At 37.3% G+C, this 22,039-nt stretch overlaps 1 protein-coding gene across 3 annotated transcripts in view; it reads left to right on the plus strand.

Annotated features, from left to right (window-relative positions):
* Window positions 1–22,039, plus strand: part of LOC121871237 (little elongation complex subunit 2-like) — a 47,822-nt gene that overhangs the window by 978 nt on the left and 24,805 nt on the right. For all 3 annotated transcript variants that reach the window (XR_006089850.1, XM_042373448.1, XM_042373446.1), the window contains exons 2-11: window positions 3,742–6,226; window positions 9,200–9,383; window positions 10,437–10,547; window positions 11,175–11,351; window positions 11,991–12,122; window positions 14,221–14,352; window positions 16,553–16,688; window positions 17,887–18,042; window positions 20,016–20,166; window positions 20,460–21,183. Coding sequence is in view for 2 of the 3 variants with exons in the window: in XM_042373448.1 (XP_042229382.1) it covers window positions 6,186–6,226; window positions 9,200–9,383; window positions 10,437–10,547; window positions 11,175–11,351; window positions 11,991–12,122; window positions 14,221–14,352; window positions 16,553–16,688; window positions 17,887–18,042; window positions 20,016–20,166; window positions 20,460–21,183 (1,944 nt within the window). In the remaining variant the exon portion in view is untranslated. The remainder of the gene's footprint in view (window positions 1–3,741; window positions 6,227–9,199; window positions 9,384–10,436; window positions 10,548–11,174; window positions 11,352–11,990; window positions 12,123–14,220; window positions 14,353–16,552; window positions 16,689–17,886; window positions 18,043–20,015; window positions 20,167–20,459; window positions 21,184–22,039) is intronic.

Raw genomic sequence — 22,039 nt, forward strand, 5'->3', positions numbered from 1 at the left:
GAAGCAACATTGCGGCAAAGAGAAAGGGAAGAAAGATTATCAACTAAAGGAGGAGAGTTAATAAGACGAAATGCCTTTGATTCCACCCTATATAACAGTTGGTCAGAGAAGTCACCCCAGATATGAGAGCAGTACTCCAAGTTAGGACGAATGAATCCCTTATATACTTGAAGGAACTGCTCAGGAATGAAGAGACTACGGCATCTGTACAGCATTCCCAGCTTTCAGGGGTAGCTTTAGCTATATTGTGAATGTCTGGGCCACACATTCACAGTGTGGCTTCCATGACATATTAGAGGAAATGGCGAGACCTAGCACATCTATTTCAGAACTTAGCAGAATGATTGTGTCCTGAAATGTGATTGGTGGTGTTGGGGTATGTGCCGGTTTGGCAGCGGTGTATCAGTCCGGCTCAGACGTCACGCTGTGTGGACGTCTCTATCCCCCCTTGTCACCCTCGCTAATAAACAGACTATGGACGCGGCCATTAATTATCCCCGGGTTGGCAATCTAACAGGTGGGCGATCATCGAATTTGGAAAGTGTAATTGGTAAATACTGAGTTTTATTACTAATGAACTTAACCAAGTTTCTACCTCCCCATTCGGAGATGCTGCACAGATCCACATTGATAGATGAAATGGTATCAGCTCTAGAAACAGATCTAGTTTGAGAATTAGGGGGAAGGGAAAAATGTGAAGAAGGGTGAAGAGTAGAATCATCAGCATAAGAATGGATAGAATTAGTCGTAGTGTGAAGTATATCATTTATAAAGAGAAGGAAGAGAGTAGGTGAAAGAACAGAACCCTGTGGGACACCAACTTTTTACTTTTATCCTCTTCACCACTGATGGGCTCGTTAGCCGCTTGGGCGATCGGTCACGTCTCTGTTACGCACTGTTGGCAAGCACTGGGCATGCACCGGCTCCTGAATGTATCTGAACCTGCTCCAGTGTTGGTCAAGTCTGGTCTGGAAAGAGCTCACACTCGGTGCCGTCACAACACTTTCTGGTAGATTGTTCCAAGAGTTCACAACTCTCACTCCGAAAAAGTTTGCCCTCACAGTTTTCTGGACTTGCGGCTCTTCAATCTTGAGCTGTGACCCCTTGTGGGGCGACCGTCCGTCAGCTCCAAGTAAAGACACTCAACTGAGTAGTGCCCCTTGAGATGCTTATACACCTCAATTAGGTCTCCCCTTGCCCGTCTGTAGTATAAGTTAGGCAAGTTCAGGCGCTCCAATCTCTCAGGGTAGTTGAGGTGCCGAAGTGCAGGCACCAGTCTGGTGGCCTTCCTTTGAACATTTTCAACCAACTGACAGTCCCTAGCATTTCTCGGGGAAAAGTCGGGGGTGACAGTACTCCAGATGGGGAAACACTTCACTCTTGAAGATCGTTACGAGGGACGGACCGTCTAGATATTTGAACGACCTTCTTATAAGACCCAATAATTTATTTGCCTGATTTACTTTCTTCTCGCAATGGCCCGAGAACTTCAGCTCATTGTCAACATACACACCTACTGAAGGTGCTTCTCACATTGTCTCAAATAGTGCAGTTTCTTCACCCCGTTGGGACATATGATACGCCTCCTTATCGTTGGTACGCCCCAGGTGCATCCTCTTGCACTGCGTGACATTGAATCTCAGCAGCCATTTCTTCGACCATTCTTGGAGCTCACAGAGATCCTTCTGCAGCTCTTCACAGTCAGCTTGGTTCATGATTTCCGGAAATAACTTGGCGTCATCGGCAAACATTTGTATGGAGGAGTGTACAACGTCAGGCATATCATTTATGAAACAAACAAACAACAGCGGGCCCAATACACTGCCCTGTGGTACCCCGCTTGTGACAGGTACAGATGATGATTTCGTGCCATTAATCACCACACAATGCTTGCGGTCATGTAGAAAGGCTTCTATCCAAGCTAGGGCATTCCCCGAATTCCGTACCCTTCCAGTTTGATTTTCAGCCTTTCGTGGGGTACACTGTCGAAAGCCTTGGCAAAATCTAGGTGTATATTGTCGATATTACCACCACGTTCCAGAATATGGGTCCAAATATCCAATACCTTGAGCAATTGTGTTAAGCAGGAGCACCCCGGCATAAAACCGTGTTGGCAATCCTTTACAAGGTTGTTTCGTCGTAGATGTTCCATCGCGGCATCTCTGACAATACTCTCATGTACTTTACATATCATGCTGGTCAGGCTCACCGGTCTATAGTTGTTCGTGGAGTGACGATCGCCCTTCTTCAAGATAGGACTCACATAAGCCACTTTCTAGTCACTGGGGACCTTTTGTTCATCCAGGCATTTACAAAACAGGATCTTCAGGGGCTCAGCAAGCTCGTTGCACAACTCTCTTAGCACTCTGGGATGCACCATGTCAGGGCCGGGACTCTTATGGACCTTTAGCTTTGACAGTTTATTTCTAATACCCTCTTCTGTGAACACAATGCGGGTCATTGCTGTGTCGAACTGTCTGTCCTCAAACGCAGGAAGGTTAATCGCATCCTCTCTTGTGAACACCAAGGAACAGAGGCTGTTCAATGCCTCAGCTTTATCCTGGTCAGATTCTGCGTAACTACCATCTTCAAGCCTCAGGTCTGATACTCCTACTCGCGTTTTTAATTTCGACTTTGCATAGCGGTAAAACGCCTTTGGTAAAGAAGGAGCGAGAGGTCGATCCCTTGACGACAACTGCCATGGATCGGTTCTCAAGGAGGCGAGATATTAGAGAACACAGTGGGGGAGAGAAACCATAAGAGGGAAGTTTAGAAAGCAAAGACTTGTGCTTTGGAGATGTCGAGGACCGCGACGAAAGTTTCACCATAATCCCTAAGAGAGGATGACCAAAGATGGGTGCAGTAAGAGAGATCACCAGTAGATCTCGCCTGGCGAAAGCCATGTTGGTGATCCGACAAAAGAGAAAAGCGTTCAAGGTAACGGAGAAAACGGGAGTTTAAGATAATTTCGAAAATCTTAGACAATCGAGACATTGGTTGTGAAGATCATGCTCGGTAACCTCTGACCAACAGAACATTTATCAACGCGTCCGCAATTTTAGCAGCATCAAAGGGAATAGACTACCCATGTTCACTTTATCCAGCAGCGAAGAGGATAAAGTAAAGTGAACGTAGGTAGCAGAATTTCTCTGCTGCTCTTAAAACGGCGGACGCATTGTTAAATACATTCAAGTTATGTTCTATTTTGTACTCACACTCAGAAAGTTTATTGTGACAATAGGTGCAGATTATAAACACAAATATACAACGATTTTCACGTGGCTGTCTCTTGGTGCTATAATGCATTGCAGTACTGTAATGTAACAAGTTTTATATTTGCATTACGACGCTTTAACAAGTTGTAAGTGGTGACGTTATGATACATTACTATGTTTTAACTACTAAGGTCTTTAAGCACGTATTTTTGGTTAGTATGAGTTCCCAAGAAATTACTACTGTATGATAAAGCAAGTAGGGTACTTCAGAGTTTTATTCAGCGGGTGTTGTAAATTAAACCACTTTTTATATATTATATATTCCACAATTTACTTTTGATATAACGTGGGAGAATATTAATAATCGGATCATATAAAGAATAGCACCCCAGCTTACTTCACCTTAATAATAATTACCCTCACGCTAACCTAACTGCTTCAGGCAACCCTAGGGCGTTTAATCATTAGGTTAAATAAAGTTGGGTGGCTAATCTCCCTTTGCTCCTAATAAACGAATCTTTTGCAGACAGAGAGGACTGTCAAGAACTTCAGCCAAGATGAGGCTGATGTGTGTGTTGGTGGTGGTTGTACTCGTATGCCTGGCCACAGATACCCACGCTGGGCCTTCCTACGGGAGGTATCTCACCGGAGCCAGAAACAGATCTGGTGGTCGCAGGAGGCAGGGAAATCAAAGGGGCCACCGCACCAACAGACTGAACAGTGTTAATAAACCCCCTAACCGGAGTGGGCGTATGCGCTCCAGGCCTCCCTCTGGCCTACCAGGAGCTCACTTCCTCCCAGATCCCTACGCCTTTGTCAACTCTGATGTCTACCCGGCCGTGTCCTTCAAATGATGTCTTCTCAGCTATGCCCCTCATCTGTTTTCTGTCTACCCAAGTGTCACTACGGTCATTTTAACAATACTGGGGTTGTTATATCAGTCAACGGTGTACTCTTATCACTTCACATTACTTTTAAAGTAAATATCTAAAACGTGAGAGATGACAGATACATTAACAGTAATATTTCATCTGATACTTGTTCAAGTGAGAGTGTTATTCAGAAAAAAAAAGAATGGCCAGATTTTAATATACAGAATAACCATTTAATAATCTGTGTATTTTTTCAATGTCCCCGTACTACTCAAGTCGGATTTAGAATTGTATGGAATGTTTATTACGTGTGTTTAAAAAAATCGCATATTTCATTTTTTTTAATGTTATATACAAATGAAATCCTGGAATTTTACAGATAGTCCTGCAATTTTAGGAAAATATATTCATAGGCTCACTCATATTTTTGTTTTATCTACATGTACTGTATAAAGTTCATCTTAATAATGCTGATATATGCACACTTGTTTAGTGAATTAAATTTTTAAATGATTAACACGTAAGTATGACAGCTAAATCAGTTGTGTCTTTTCTTGTTTAAATTAGGTAAGACAGTCTGTACACTTCTGTGGCTTGAGTGCTATTTAGCTATACAATATCTTCGTTATAAACTAAGCCTCTGCTCGTCTGCCTTCCCAAGCAAGCAGAACCAACTATCATACCGTTTTGGTCTTCAATATTTCTTTTTAATGTGTGGTTTGGCCGTTTAAGCAACCGCCTTCAATTTTACCCAGAATGTTTTCATCCGATGAGTAAATTTGCTTATATCGGTTTTTTAGTATTATTTCTCCCGATTTCACCTGATACTAAATGTATATACAAAAAATTACACACATCAATATTAACAACAACATATTTACTTACGGTTTGTATAATATCTTGTTACGACTGTCACTTGATACCCAAACAATCACAGCTCTGGTTCATCCCATTGTTGTTTTACAATTTAACTTTTATCGCCTCGACTTTTAATTGTTCTTTGCAGGGTTTTTTTTATATGGTACTGTAATTAGCGTTAGCGAGGCTGACCATCAAAACAACGCGATTGTTCTGTTCGAATTTTTTCACAAGAGGTAATGGCGGCTATTAGAGATTTCAAAACTTTCAGTCGAATACATTGCCATGGCAAATAAAACACTGTTTAAAAACGATTAATACGTACACCACTTACTTCACTGTAAGATTTGTTCAGTTAACATTCAACCTCAGCCTTGTTTACCACAATAAATCACACTCTTCGTTAATCACTGACTTATGGTATACTCAACTCCGGGTAACCCAAAGCGACTGAGTGTCAATCACTGCTGTCACCTGCTCTGTGAAATCTCTATTTTAAACCCTTGTCTCATTATGGACATGGGAAGAGGAAACTGGAGCTTGACAATCTAGAAACCAAACAAATATTTCCACCTGTTATTCTTGCAATTCGTCTTCGAGAAAAAGAGTACGCCTATTTTCTTTTAGTGGCTCTCGTGGATTTGTGATTCCTTCATGTAGACTTACTGTACATCCCCGCCCCCCTTTTCCTGGAATATATATTCAACTACTGCTGTCTCAAGATTTTCCATAAAACCTTGACAATAATTCGTATGTCTGATTCCTCCCTCAGTTTGTTCTTTGTAGTTTATTTTTTTCTCCCTCAATTATTTTATCCTTATTTTCAGATATTGTATAATAGTTGACTTACCTTCCTTTCCTTGATATAACTTTTAACATCTGCAGAAAAATTTGCATATTAAATATAGTCACAGTATACAGTATTTGAATTTTCTCGCTGTATTTTCACTCTGGTGAGTAGAGAATATTTAAGGAAATATTCAGAGGACTTGGTTAAATAAGATTATTAAACATTTATTTTTTTTAACTTTACTTTCAGATTTCCACAGTGATTTGCCATAAAAATCGAAATCCTAAAGGTACAGATTTTCTCAATGTATTCATTATTGTGGTTAACGACGATGATGGCACACGTGTGACAGCCCCAACAATTGTCTTATAACATTATTAGTCGTTCTGAAAAAAGAAAAGGAATCTAGCTGCAATAATATTCACAGAAAAATACACTCCATAATCTACAATGGACCTAAACGAGATAACATTCATACCAGAGCTATTCAAGTAAGTTGTATTTTGGTTTGGGTTTATGATCACATTGGTTGGAGAAAAGTATCAAGGTAATACTCCTTACCTGGGGTCCACATAGGGTATTATAGGGGATTTGTGGTTTTAAAGAAAGCATAGTAAGTTAAATTTGACGAGCTACATTTCCAAATCAGATCAGAGTACCGTCCTCATAACAGGGTTGTTGACCATAGTCCTTTATTCGGTTATTATTCGTTGGTAAATTTTTACGATAGGTCATGAGACCTTATGGGTTGACCAATATGTTTTTCCTTTGTATTTTGATGTGTTTTAAACGAATCTGACCTTCATTGTTGTCGGAAATGGATAGTTTTTGCCCCCCAACAATAATAGGGGAGAGTGGGAAATAGGGGGTTTTTGGGTGGGGGAGAAAACAAAAACCAGTCATTTAACCTAACGAAACCTAACCTAACCGGACCCCGGTAGGCCTAGCTTAAACTAACCTAACCTAACCGAAATGTTTCAGTACTCTAAAACTTTGGGGTGCACCATGTCCTAAAGTACAATACCTTAGTTAGAAGTGGAAGGACCAGGGATAGTTTCAGGGTTATTGACCTCCTCGTCGGACCCTTCTTAGAGTGGCACAAGTGTAGCACGATCCTCCTTGAATGATTACAGAACCACTGGTTCTTGTCCTTTCTATATTTACAAGGTAACTTACAGTGCGGGCACTCAACAGACGTAGGGAGAACACCGTGATTACTTAAGAATTGGATAGAATGATCGTCTTTCTTCTAAAACTCGGTAATAAACTTAAAATAATTTTAGGAGTACGATTGACACCCAACCTCAACCATGGCCATTGTCACACTGGTCATTGAAATTCAAATCCATACCCAGGCTGCTTCCTTTGAAAACATCCAAATGTGATTGGTCGAAAAAAAATTGCGGGATGATATTGATACATTGTTGGTCACGACTGGATAACATCAATCAATATTACGCCAAAAACGTCTCACAGACGAAGACTGAAAAGTACGTAAAATCGATTAAATTCAATTGTGTTGCTATTTTTCATTACCGAATGGTATATATAAATGGGTTCAAAATGCACAGAATAGGGAGATCGAAATGTTTCAGTAGTTTATAACTTTGGGCGCGCTATGCCGTAAAGTAAAATAATACCTATTTGGTTTACCACTTCTTCAAATCATATAGAAGCACTTACTTTTAGGCAGTTTGTACCTCATATATACTTTCCTCAACCCTTGAAGCCTCTTGGAAACGTGTTTCTTTCAGAAAAATTGCACAAGTGAGGAACGCCTAAGGCCGCGGCCGCACTGAGAGCGGGCATTTGTTGTTGCCAGGTTGCGCCCACTGCTAGTGCGGCCACATCTGTGGGTTACAATGCTGCAAAGTCTTCCGCACCCGCCTGCGCTCTATGCGGCTGTGGCCTAAGAAATTAGATCAATAAATTTCCACCCACCATACCTTTCCCACCGCGAGCTGTCTGGGGCCGTGAGGCATGTCACACTGCCAGGGGTTAGGTTAAGGTAGGTTAATTTAGTGAAAGTTAGGGGTCTAGATGTTTGGTTTCTGATGTATTTAATCAGAAACTCGGCCAATTTAATAATAAATATTAAAAATATATAAAAATTATAACCAAAAAATAAAAATACTAATAGTAATAACCATAAATAAATTCACTAACGAAAAAATAAATCAAGAGTGAGAAACGATATACAGCATGTTGCATTGTTAATATTAAGAGAAACAATTGAGACCCTGCAATTGTGTGTAAATAAGGCAGAAAGTCAGATCAGCAACCTAGGACTTGGTCACAATTTTCGAGTGATTTCAATGGAAGATAAACTATTTACGTTGCAGTTTACGCTATCTGACATATCTACTTTAACGATATTGCTCATTATTATGGACACAGGAAAAATAAAAATAAAAAATTCCCCACAGAATCGTAAATTTACCCTTGATATTATTACGTTATAACTTTTCAATTGTTAAATGTGGATTCCTCACACTTTTTTCATTAAAAAAAAAGGTAGTTTAAACGTTAATGTAAGCATTTTTATTTTTTAGTGAATTTGGGCACTTGTTGGGGAATACCACCGAAATTGGCTGATGCGGTGAAAGGGTTAAACCAAACAACCCGCAACCATGCAGTTTTGACTTCCTAACTACAGTAGTACCATAATCGCTCAGCTTTAAAATCTGACAACCGTGATATTACTAGTATTGAGAGGTAATGCAGTACTGTGCTGTACTGTACAAAACAAGTTATTTAATGGGTAATCTATATTTTGAAAAACCCCTTCTGCCTACTTTTTGGTGGGTTTTATTGAAAAAACAAAAAGCTTTTTAATGAGGTGAACAATATTGCCAACCCTGTTGTGAACTCTTGGAATAATATACCATAGACTGTTTTGATGGCCTTTGATGGTGTAGATTAATACAGTATAACCTTTTTCTCTATATTTTCAATTTCTTTCTGTTCCTTTTTTTTCGCCCCCCAGGCTCCGTTGTGGGTCGTTTGACCTGTGCCCGGGTTGGCTAATTCCCGTAAGAAAAAAAAAAAAAAAAATATAAGAGCAGATGTGACCAACACTGGTGTATGTTTGGGTACATTTTAGAGCTAGTTCAGTAATTACCAACAGTGCACAATAGAAATAACCGATCAACCGGCTAGAGCCAACCAGTAATAAAGAGGAGAAAAGAAAAAGAATTCATGAAGAAAAACAGGGACCCAATGTAAATGTTTTCTTGGTGATTTAATTTAAATATTTGTTCATGTTCTATATTCAATTACAGTACTTTGTGATTATGTTATTGTATTTTAGTTACTAGTTTGATTAGTCAGTGAGACAAAAAATTACTTCATAGGAATGCATCAGAAAATATCTTTTACTACTCAACGGATTTTCACTTAACAAATTCTTTATAAGGAATGCATCTCATTCACCGAGGACCGCCCATGATTTTTCTGTCTTTCAGGCAAAAATCGAAAGGATTTGATCCAGTGGTTGCAGATGATCCTTTCATAAGTTATGCAGTGCTGAAAGATTGCTGCAGCCTGTTTGCTTCAGGTGGCCCTTGTATCCCCAACTATGTCACCAAAGAGCCCATTGTCTCTAATATCATACAATTTTCTGATGATGTTTGGAATGATATAGCAAAGGTAAAGTACATATCTGATAGTAAATAATAAGCATGAATAGATCTTTTTCTTTATGAAATGACATAGAATTTCCTCAGTGAAAAAATCCTTTCGTGACAGTGACTTCTGGTAAGAGGATGAAAACAATGCTCTGAGAAAGGATTTGTGCTTTTTACTTTTAGACACAATCTTTCTTGTGTTAAATATAAACATACTAGTACCTGTCCTGTACAGTACTGTACTGTAGTGTTATTTTTAGACAAAAATTAACTTCTAGTGTTTAGGTTTAAACTTTTTAACAAGTGACCTGTGACATTACTCTGCAAAAACACTTCATGATAATGATTTATTGTTTTACCCAACAGCTGTCGTCAGGTATAATAGCAACTAACCAATGCAAGTGTGGAAAATGGCCATAAAATGATGATGATGATGAACCAACCAGACCTACTTAACCTAACCTAATTTCCAAGGATTGAGAGATTTTATTTTGTTATCTATTTAAGGTTATGTTAGGTAGGTTGGATGGGGTTAGTTTGTTTTTTAAATATAGTCAACATAAGGAGAAAGGTGCACAAGAGGGCCTAAGCGGCATGCACCGCATTCATGCTCAATAAAGACAAGGGAAAACCCAAAGTAGGAAAGTTACAATTCCTCCACCCATTTCTATCTATTTGTGAAGTAAGAAAGAAGTTTTCCTCTGTAGAAAATTTCGCTAGAATATAGTATTACATGTTTATAATTCTGCACTTTTTATGTAATGCTGTTAGACTGGTGTTGGAGCATTAGGTTTGATGCATAGACTTGTTAGAAAAATTTTCACCCTTTTCCCCATTATATTTAGTTACAAAAACTTATGATAAATTGTCTTGATATGGAAAAATATACACTGTGTTGTATATTGTAATGTACAGTACTTGGTTGTTAAATGTTGACTCATGTTTTCATTTCTGTAGTAAGAACACTAGTTTTTACTATTGTATATTCTTTGAAGGTACTCATAATATATTGTAATTTCAAAGATAGCCCAAAAAAGTACATAAAAGGTACTTCTTAATCTGATTTTTATTACAGGGTCACAAAGAGAGGGAGAAGAGAGAGAGAGAAGCAGAGAAAGAGTTGGAGAAGGAAAAAGAAAAAGAAGAAGCAGTAGCTCATCAGATAAAAAAAAAATTGGACAGTGAAGTATGTTTTTATGTACATTAGTTTCCTTGTTATTCTGTTCAGTTTTAAATTCGTACTTTATTGTTTGGATTTTTATTATTCCCCACATTAATTAATTCTTTTTTCCCAAATTCTAGAAATTTTATGGCTGTTAGGTTGACCAAGTACTTTTTTTTCTATTGTCAAGAATTAATTTAGTACAGGACCTGTATATAAATTACATAATTTTATGCACTATGGAACATGTGCTCATCAGGCTTTCCTTTGTGTTGGTCACATTGTGTTATAATGTGTTGGTATATGCTGGTTGTCTGATTCCTTCTTTAGTTTATGTACTGTACTAATTTTGGACAACATATTTACCACCCTAAATATATCTTGGGAGAGGTGAATATTTCAGTGTCTTCTCGTGAACAAAATGCTAAAAATCATACCAGCAAACCCAAATCAAATTTATTATTTAATGCTGTTTGTTTGCAGAGATGAGGGCTTGAGTCTGCAAGTACTGTATAGGCTTTGACTCAATGTCATTTTGATTTGAGCTTGTTCATCATAGTATAGTATAATGTAGAGTTTGTTTTCTTTGTCACTGGTAAAAGTGATGTTAATTTGCTTTATAACTACTGTGTATATATATTTTTTTTTCAGATAGACGGTGTCTTCAACAAACATTGCTTTTTTCTCAAGAAGCCGTGCCCTGTTTTGATCCCGTATAAATCCTCTCTTACTCATGATGAGCATGAGGCATACCTTCGAGCTTTTCTTAAGTTCAAGATCAGAGCTGCCAAGACTGCTGCTGAAACAGCTGAATATCAACATTACTTGGTGAGAACTTACCTTCTTATAGGTTAAAGTTTTATAAGTCGCACATATTTTGATCACTGGCAATGAGAAAGTTAGGAGTTGAGGAGTCTCTTGTATGAGTGGTTATGGCATTATTTGATGGTTTGACAATCTCTGAGAGAAAATGGCAGGCATAGTGAGAAATATAAGATGAAAGTAGAGGTTTTTCCCCAGTTTGTGAGCCCCTTGTGTTTATCACGGTGTTATAGAAACCATCACACGATTTTAGGGGTTATTTGTTCTTGGAGTTGTTATACAGTACTGGGGTATGCTGATGATTTAGTATAGATACCTGTTGTAAAAGGATCCCTGGTGACGCAACAGCTTAGGTCATATACCAAATATCTAATTAAACTAAAGGCTTAGAAGGCTAAAAAAATAATGCAAGGCAGAGACATAAATAATAAATAGCTTAGAACAGCTAATTTTCAGAAAAAGTGCATCTTATATGCCATAAAATACAGTACTTTGCAATAGTTTATTGTAATTTTATTGTATGGAATTTAATATCATGACAGATATTTAGAGTTGTCGTCAAGTTTAGATGAGATAGTTAAGAAATTTCATTTACATATTTTGCATAAAAGAAATAATAAAAAAAAAATTCTTTTCTTCATCTAGAGACTTCAAAATCGTGTGTATGAAGAACAGAATTGTTTCATGCAGTTCTCACATCAGGTTGCCAGGCTACAGATGACAGCTTACAATAAAGTTCCGGATGTAATAACTAATTATATAGATGAATATGTACAGGTGAGTAACAAGCTACATAAGACCTCATCTCATATTTTAGTGCAGGTATAGGATTACAGTACAGGTAGTACCATGATTGTAATTGCTTTCGGGCAACAAATCTGGGTAAGATATGACTGGTAAGGATAAGAATGTGTGGGTAAGGAGATTTAGTCAGGCTACAGGAGGTCCCCGACTTACGAACGCCAGCCAATACGAATGGGGTTAAACTAGAAATTTACAGATTTTATTTACCTGATGACTTACTTTTTACTTTCATTTGCTGTATTTTGTCATTCAATTTCTTCTTTTGTCTTAAATTATTTGATTTTAGATGTATATAAGGGCTTGGGCTATAATATAGTAAGATTTTAAACATTGTTCTGTAAGTACAGTCTGCACATAGCATGTGTTCCGACTTACATACATATCTGACTTAGGAACGTCCTCAGGAACGGAATCAGTTCGTATCCCGGGGACCCCCTGTAGTAAGATTGTTGCTGCTGAATTGAATATGAAGAGAGAATTGTTTTAGATCGTACAAAATGCTTTTTATGATGCATTGATAGAGTGGTCTAGCCATTCATTTGTCTTACTCAAATTCAAGTTTTATGACCAAATGCCTGGCTCAGACAATGCAAACACTATTACCATCTAAGACTAGGAAATCTTAACATGGGTGACTGGAACAGATACATAAATATCTGGATATCTAAAGAGAGGCATTAGGATAAGTCTGTAACACTAGTACAGTACTGTAGGTGTATGCTCTTGAAATAAAATTCCAGGTTATTTTGTTTTCGGTGTTGGATGAGGTTGCTCTGTATACTCAACTTTAGAAGGCTCCCGGTCACTTGGCCGACAGACGTTTGGCCAATGGACATTTGGCCTAACGGATATTTCACCGATGGACATTTGGCCGAACTGACATTTAGCCGAATGGACAACTGGCCAAATTTATTGTTCTAAAAACAAAAACAAAGTCGAAGACTGGACTTGCATTACCTAACCTAACAAAAAAAATATATATATACAGTATATATATATATATATATATATATATATATATATATATATATATATATATATATATATATATATATATATATATATATATATATATATATATATATATATATATATATATATATATATATATATATATATATATATATATATATATATATATATATATATATATATATATATATATTTGATATAAAAATGAAAGAAATTAACAAATCTAACATAGCAAAAATAGAAAAAAATAAAACAAAATAAAAAATTTATTGTAGTTATCCCTATAATCCTGTGTTTTATAAAGCAAATACATTGCAAAGAAGAAAGAAAAAAATAATAATTAAAAAGGCCATATGTCCATTCGCCCAAATGTCCGTTCTGCTAAATGTCAGTTCGGTCTATTGTCCGTTTGGCCAAATGTCTGAAGGCTCAATGTCCGTTGGGTCAAATGTCCTTCGGTGAAAAGTCTGTCCTGCCACGACCTTAGAAATAGTTAGATCTGCACCAATTATTCCCTTTCAAGAGATTATTAAGTGTTGTTATGAGTTCAGTATCAGGATATAGAGGAACCTTTCATGGGATCTGACAATCAATTGATGCTGGATTGGTTCATTCACTGAGAGCAATTAGGCCTTTGATCCATTTTCCACACAGTCTGAGCCATACCCCTCTACTTACACAGTTATCTTGATGAGAGATGTACTCTGGGTTTGCCCCTGGGTGCTGTATCCCATGTAAAGCACCCAGGAGGGGATGACTAGGAAGATGTTTCCTTTTTCACTTAAATACTCTCATTGGATCATATCAAGTTATTTGCTTCTTTTGTCTTGCAACTTGAATATGAATAAGTGGATTAAAGAAAAAGGAAGACTGGTCAATCCTTCACTCATGGGGAGATACAAAATTGAGATGAATTAAAGAAGATATTATTAGTGTGGTCTTAGGATTGAACATCTCGGACCTATTTTATTTTTCTCTAAAAGAAGATCACTTGCTAATATGTGTATTATCTTTAATGCATTACCATTAAGATTAGGATAGTAAATGCAATACTTGTACTTGTAGTCTGGAATTTCTCATGCATTAATTTATCTTTCAGCACCGATGTAAACGTTCTTGCAAGTATGAGAGTTCATATGTTGATGAGCAGCAAATACCTATTTGTCCACAAGACCCAAAGAAGAGATTCAACAGTTTATGTTTTACCCACATTGGTCACCTGTTAAGTTTGGTGAGCAACTTTTATTAATATATTCTTACCATTTGGGATTATTCTTTTTCTATCTTAATGTACAGGACAGTAAAATTTAAAGAATTCTGTAGTAATTTTATTTACCAGTATATAGAAATGTCCTATACATTTTATTTTTACTGCATATACATGTATTTTTTTTTATTATGACTTTGAACTTAACCATGCAGTCATGAACTTTATGTATGAGACATCCTAAGAAAGTCTCACATGACCCCATGCTCAAGTATACTGTATTAGTCTCCTGATATTTGCACATCCTGCAGGGCCATCATGATAAATTCAGTCTTCTAGGTGAATTTTGAATTTTGCTGCAGACAGCAGCTTGTTTATTGTGCACCTCCTACACATCATGTGGGGGTGTTTATCAGACCCCAGTGGTCCAGATATTATGGCATCGAATGTTACAGTGTACATTGTTTGTCTTGGTTGATACATAGAAATTACCTCCTGGTAGGTACTAGATGCCAAGTGTGGATACAGCTTTAGCATACAGTACAGTATCAGCTATCTTGCCATCAGAGATAAAGTGCTGTGCCATAGCATACACAGTGGCTTGGATCTGTCCCTAAACGGTTATATTTTTACACAGTGTGTGGCCATATGTCTGGCTGCACAATTTACATTTAGTTTTGTTGACATCTGCCTGAGGGGCATACTGCCTCAGGTACTTATATCCTAACCTTAGTCTAGAAGCAACAATTTCTTGTAATCACGTTATCTTGTTACTTGGTCCATATACTGTACAGGTTTTACTTGATCCATATTGTGGTAAACATTGGATTAACTACCGGTAATGCCTGTTTGCACTTGTCTACTGGCTTCAAATTCACCAACAAATTCTTCCTAATTACAGTTTTTAAGGTTCTGTTTCCCAGTCTTAGATTGTATTCAACATTGTCATTGTTGAATGCAAGTTTAGCTAAGGCATCAACTCTGTCACGTTGACTGATGCCTATGTGAGAGGGGATCCACAGCAGCTTGATCCTGATACCCCTGTCAACAAAACACATATGCTTGTGTCTGGCTTCAGAGACAAGCGGGTGACAGTCTGTGTTTAGGGTATCAAAAGCAAGTACAGGTACACCACAGATTTTCCGGGAACTGATGGTCCGGCACCTCCTTTAGTCCGGACAAAATTGCGAGAGGGCACTTAGCTTCCCTCCCTCCCAGCCAGGGTGAAGGTAGTTTTAGGCTTAAAGTTTTTATATTATAGAATGTAACAGACTAAACTTAGCAGAATATAACTTACATTGCTGGAATCCTTGTAAGATAGTGATAAATTTGATTATAAACATCATATAGTTTGCACAAAAGATACAAATTTTAGTCTTTTAATGTACTAGTACATATGAGTACAGTGTGTGAAGTAATATGTTGCTCAAAATTGTGGCTTTTTTACATTTAATTTACATTTAACATTTGTTTAATTTAAGTATCTAGCAGTCCTGGTGCTTTAGAGACACGGGAGGTATATAACACAAGGCAACAAATTAAAAAAAAAATCTGTAACATGGTTGAGAGCAGTTTCCTTTTGGTAATTTTGAGGTGCTGATTTTAAATCTGACAATAAAATTTCTTTGGCACTTACAGTTTATTAATTTATTTTCTGCTGTGGAAGATATTAAAGATTTAAATTGTTTAATTGAATTCTTTACAACACAATGAATTTTTTTTTTAAATACTCAACAAATGACTTTGATGTGATAAAATACTTGGTCAGCGCTCCCTGTGTGAAATAGTGTGACTTGAGTATACTTAAATCATCAAAATCTGGTGGTGGGATGATTTTACATAGCTAAAGGTTGTATGATTAGGAATGCATTCCTTAGCTTGTTGTACATTCTGACTAGGTTTTCTTCTCTTACTTCGGGAAAAGGCAACACAGTATAAAAAAACAAACAAAAAAAACATGCCACTGCTTCTTACCATATCTATAATATTATGGAACTCCCCTTTGAGGAGGTGTTCATGACAGAAAAACCTCCTAGCCACTCTAACACTACAGATCTCCTTTATTCTCTTTTATTCCCTTCTCTGTCCTCATCTTAAATGTATTGTTCCACCCGTCCCTCCCATGAGGTAGTTTGTCACCCTCTACACACCACACCTGCCACTCTGCATCTTTCATGCATCTTACAGTTTTGAATTATATGACCATTCTTAATGTTTCTTTTAGGGAAGCATACCATGGATAAAAATCCCCAACTGCCATGTTGCAAACAAACTTTTGGTAGATGAATCTGTATCAATACAGCAACCTCCAGCAGTAGATAAGAAAAAAGACCTTAAGGACATCCTTTACAAAACTCCAGGTAAGCTATCATATGTTTGTTGGAATAACTGTTACATATTTACATGAAAAATTAAAATTTATTGAGTGCTGTTGTTTCAAACTTTTGTTGCTGTGGTTCAATGTTCGTCTATCTTAACAGCCGTGACCCACCATGGGAATTTGAACCTTTAATTTAGCATTTCGCAAGATGCCCAGTTGTTTTACATGTACAACAAGACTTCCCAGAGTCGGACTATATGGGGCTCAAGGCTGTCCGCCTTATGAGTATGTGTAGCTCTCCTTCCTGGGTACTTTCAATCGTCACATTGTTGAAAAATCCCTTCCGTAAACAGAATTAGAGTTAATAGTGCATATTTACAGTGCACTTTCTTTAATTGTAGCAGATGAAGGACAATGAGTGGCTACTTACACTTACAGTACAGTTTGTGTTATCGCCGCTGGCTTCAGCTACACAGTGCTTGCTTTTGCTGCCTTCAGCACCTCCACTCAGCACTGAGTACCTCCCAGCACCTCAACCAATATGCTGTTCACAAGTATCACCTTACACAAACAAACCCATAAATCTCTCAGCCTACCACGTACGCTGCGACCTCCCTTGTAGATTGTAGAGGTGTTGTGACTCCCATGTGGCCGCACGACCTGTGACCTCGCCAGATGTTTGTAAACGTCGCAGCCATAAAGCAAGCGTTTCATTGTTATGACCATGGATAGGGGCTCGGGACACCTCTGGCACACAGTATCGTGCCACCCCATCGAGTGTAGTGAACATACCAACTCACACTCCTGTCCCTGAGTTTCGTTTGGGTAAGGTGATACTTGTAGGTGCTGGGAGACACTCAGTGCTGAGTGGAGGTGATGAAGGCAGCAAAAGCCAGCACTGTGTAGCTGAAGCCAGCGGCAATAACAGTATGTATATTCATTCAGTAGTATATTTAAGTAGTATGAGTGCATTTGTTTATGTGACAGTGAAAACTCTTTCCTTTTTCTCTAAATGACTATAACATGTGTCTTTATAAAACTTTTGGTCCTGGGTATCTGTCTTTTCAACCCCATAGACTTACATGATTCACCTGATCCCAACTGGGATAGAAAACAGGATATAATCTATCACACATTTATGGGATCATCTAATTGTTGGATGTTAATTCACTCAAGTTTATATTTATTATATCAGTTGTCAGATATCTAAAAAGTGTTTAAATGTGTTATTTTTACAGTGAGTAAAGATCACAATGCTGCATACCTGGCCCAGAAACATGAAGCCAATATAGTCATATCAAGCAGTGCATTGAAGATCATAGCAGACAATTATGGGCCAAACTTTGACAAGGAGTGGGATATTCCTGTTGAAGTGAAGTCATATCCTGTAAAAGGTAAGCAGAGAATTAGAGAGTAGTTTTATGAATGAATATGTGGTTGTGATGCATTGTCAAGGTCATCAAAGAATTATAACAGGGAAATAGATACCATAGCTATAAGATTTAAGGTATATTCCTCAGATATATTTTGCTTTTCATTACTTTAATTTCACTTTACATGAATCCATCTACTCTTGTACATGTATTCTTATGCTAAATGGAGGCCATACTATAGCCTACAGTGATACGGCTAAGATTTACTGGTAGCACAGTAAAAGCTACCTCACACAGTCCAAATTGCTTGACCATGGCAACACCACGCATGAGCTCAGGACCATACACACAGGAACAGCCTTGAACTGTAGTATGATCAAAACAGAGGTATATGCCTCCAAACCTTAAGAATTGCATGAATCACCATGAGATACTAAGGCTGAAAACAGATAAGTGCACTAATTTCTGTGTTCTAATCAAGGTGAAGGAGAACAACAACTAGAACTAACCAGACGGATTGAAGTCTAGACTAAGACTTGAAGTAATGACACCTGACAATCAGGGTTGGCTGATTTTAGCCAAACCAATTTTTTTTTTTAATCTAACCCGGTATGCCTTTGTTCTTGGTTTTAATGTTTTTTATTGGGTTTTATTACTTACAGATAGTTTTAACGATTTATAGTAGATTTGGAAAAGGCATAATATGATAGGGTGAACAGAAAAGCATTGTATGAGGTGGGAGGAAGGCTATTAAATGCAGTAAAAGCATTCTATGAGAACAGCAGAACAACAGTAAGTGTAAATGGGAAAGAAAGTGAAACATTTGAAATAAATGTGGGTGTTAGACAGGGATGTGTTATGTCCCCGTGGTTGTTCAATATAGTTATGAATGTGAATTATTGTATTATACACTGGTGAAAGTGGTGATAATAAACTTTCTTACAGGACTTCACACATATCAAATCCTGATTATAAGGGAGCCAAGTTGCACACTGTCCAGTATAACTGGTGACTGCTTCTGTTTATGGTTGGGTTCTTGAGTCTCTGACTACTGTGTTCAGATCATGTATTATATGGGTCCAGGGGAGCCAAGTTACCTCTCTCTCTCTGAGTACTTAAATGAATTCTTTAAAACTTTCAACTGTAAAAGTAGAATAGTTTTCTCCATGCATTAAGATGAACTTAAACTTAGTTTTTGCCTTTAATCATGTAGGATGACTGATCAAAGCTTGTGTTTTTAAATCTGACCTTTGACAGTGAATTTTTGAGATGGAAAGGACTATAAATGATTGCTAAATCATCCTGAATGTAATGTTTATGATAAATAACATATTAGAAAGTTTTAAAAAGGGCTACAAATATACTTAATATACTTAAAACTTATTGAAACCAACATACTGTAATATCATCCCCCCCCCAGAAAACAATTTTGTTTAAGTTTATTTTTAACCAATGGTTTCTCCATCCCTGGTTCTTCAAGGTCACATTTTGAAGTTTATGTGTTACTGTGGATGTACTTAAGTAGTTAAACACATTAAATTTCAATTCGCAAAGAAAAAGTGTTTTCAGCCTAAAATCTTAATCTCTCCAATTTTGTTCATAATGTGTACTCCTGAAGATGCTGATTAATGGTCTATTGTCTGCAATTTGATATCTGCATAACTACTGTACTTGTTAAATGACATCTCAAAAGATTTAATTACTTTTTTAATGCTAATTACTCGCTGCCTATGGTTTTTCTCAGGCTGACATCCCCATTATGGCCAAGCCAGATGAAGGTTGTATTTGTGTGTCTGCTGATGTGCCGCTCATTGCTTCTTTCCTTAGACAGTGAACTGTGGCTTCCAATAATTCCTTTTACAACTTGACTGTGATGGTGAAGCGTAACTGATTTATGAATAAGTCTTAATCTATGATGTCTGAAATTCACAAGTCATCAAGTGAAAGGTGTCATTCATCAATGTAATCTAACTGAATATAGGATTTTTGAACAGATGCTGATGGAAGTGAAAGGAATCACAGAGTAGTGTTCATTGACAAGCCAATGGTCAAGAAAACTTGGACTCCTATGGAAAAGAAGCAGTTGTTTTATAAAAAATCTGCATTAGCATCATTGACGGAGATTAAGCGAGTGCCTTTTTTCAGGTGAGGTGTACTTTTGATGATTATGTTCATTAACATATTGCTCTATATGTCTTCCTGTTGTAATATTTTTATTTATATGGATGGTTGAAAGTAGAGAGCCTCCTGCAAACGTGCCATTTCATCCCACAATATTCTTATTTTTACAGTTAATTAAATCACTCAGAATACATTAAAGTTTGCTTCATTTCTGCCTGTCACTGTCCATTCTAATTTAAAGGCAATAACTACGCAAGATATCTCTTGTTAAATAGGCATTGAAAACTAAATTTCTCGCAATGTGTTCTTGTCAACAGAATGAAATCTCCACTGGGTTTTCAATATGAAAAGAAAGAACAAACTGAATGCACCCAGTACGATGATGATTTCCTCGACTTGACATCTACAGCAAATCATGATACCTTTGGTGCTCAGCCAGCTGTTGTGTCTCCAATCTCTAAATCTCCAAAGAAAAAAAGGATGGCAAAAGCGAGTGAAGCTGAAAAATCTCCAAAGAAAAAAGGAATGGCAAAAGCGAGTGAAGCTGAAAAATTGCTACCTGTTGTAAAAAGAGAAACTAATTCCACTGACGAAAGCTGTAATCCACTTTTGATTGATGTGAAGATAGAAAATGAAAAAGACAAAAATATTGAAATTGAATCACACAATGAACTCGGTTCCAGTTATGGTAAAATTGAAAAAGAAAGGAAAGGGAATAAAAATTCAAAGAAATCAAAAACCATGAACTCAAATCCTTCAAAAATTAATAATGAGTCTGGTCTTCAAAAAACAACTATTAAAAGAGAAGATACCAGGGAGCTTCAGCCAAATAACTCCAGTAAATCAAAATATACAGAACCTCCAGGATGTAGCAGTGGTGGCGGTGTCTTAGAAAATCTACTTGACATGCAAGAGTCTTTGTTTAATTCAGCACAAGCTTCAAATCCCCAAAAATTAGAGAAGAGCAAAGGATCACCCACATCCCATATTGAGAAACCTTGGTCAGGCACACTGCATACAGAATGGCAAGAACATACGCAGGTTTGTATTATAGACTTTTCAGATCTCCTTAAGAATAATCACAACATATTTCACCATAAGATTAAACACCCTAACCTAACTAATCCCTCCCCGGTAGTGTTATGGTGTCTAGTCATCGGGTGAAATCAACTAGGGGCCTAATTATCAGGTTATCTAAGTTTTCATGAATGTGGGGTTACTTTTTTCGAATCTTAGTGTGGTATACAGTGGTCCCTCGGTTAACGAGCACAATCCGTTCTAGAAGGTTGCTCGTTAACCGAAACCATTGTTTCAATGGGTTTTTGGGTAATTGGTTCCAGCTCACCGAAAATTGCCTAAATTCAACAAAAAAGGTAGAAAGGTGTGTATATAGAAGGCTCCTGGATGATGATGATGATGATGATGATGGGAATTAGAATGGGGGTGGAGGAGAAGGGAGAAGAGAAGGCATTGGGGTGAAAGAGAAGTCACCCCATGGTGCCATTTCACCTATAAAATTTTAGTTTTCTTGGTGTAATTCAAGATTATTTTCTTTAAATCAACACTGCACTGCATTATATATTGTCAATATGTGAAATAAATTTCAAAATGACCAATAATTTACTTGTAAACACAGAAAAAAAGCGTTTAGTTGAAGAGAGTCTCAAGCAAGATGTTACCTCCACTGAAAAGACACAAAGACTGACGCCTGTATGCTGTGTTGGCAGGCTGGATGGGGTGCCACAAACTAGTGACCCTACCTTCAGTTATGTTCAATAATTGTTAAAATGACTAAAAAATTTAATATTAAACTTTTAAATTATTGAATAGTATAAACTTCTTGATATTTACTAAAAGGGTAAGGAATTTAAGCCTTAGAACCGATTACTGTATTGGC

This window comes from Homarus americanus, unplaced genomic scaffold, assembly GCF_018991925.1.
Source record: "Homarus americanus isolate GMGI-L3 unplaced genomic scaffold, GMGI_Hamer_2.0 scaffold40565, whole genome shotgun sequence".
NCBI classification, from domain to species: Eukaryota; Metazoa; Arthropoda; class Malacostraca; order Decapoda; family Nephropidae; genus Homarus; species Homarus americanus.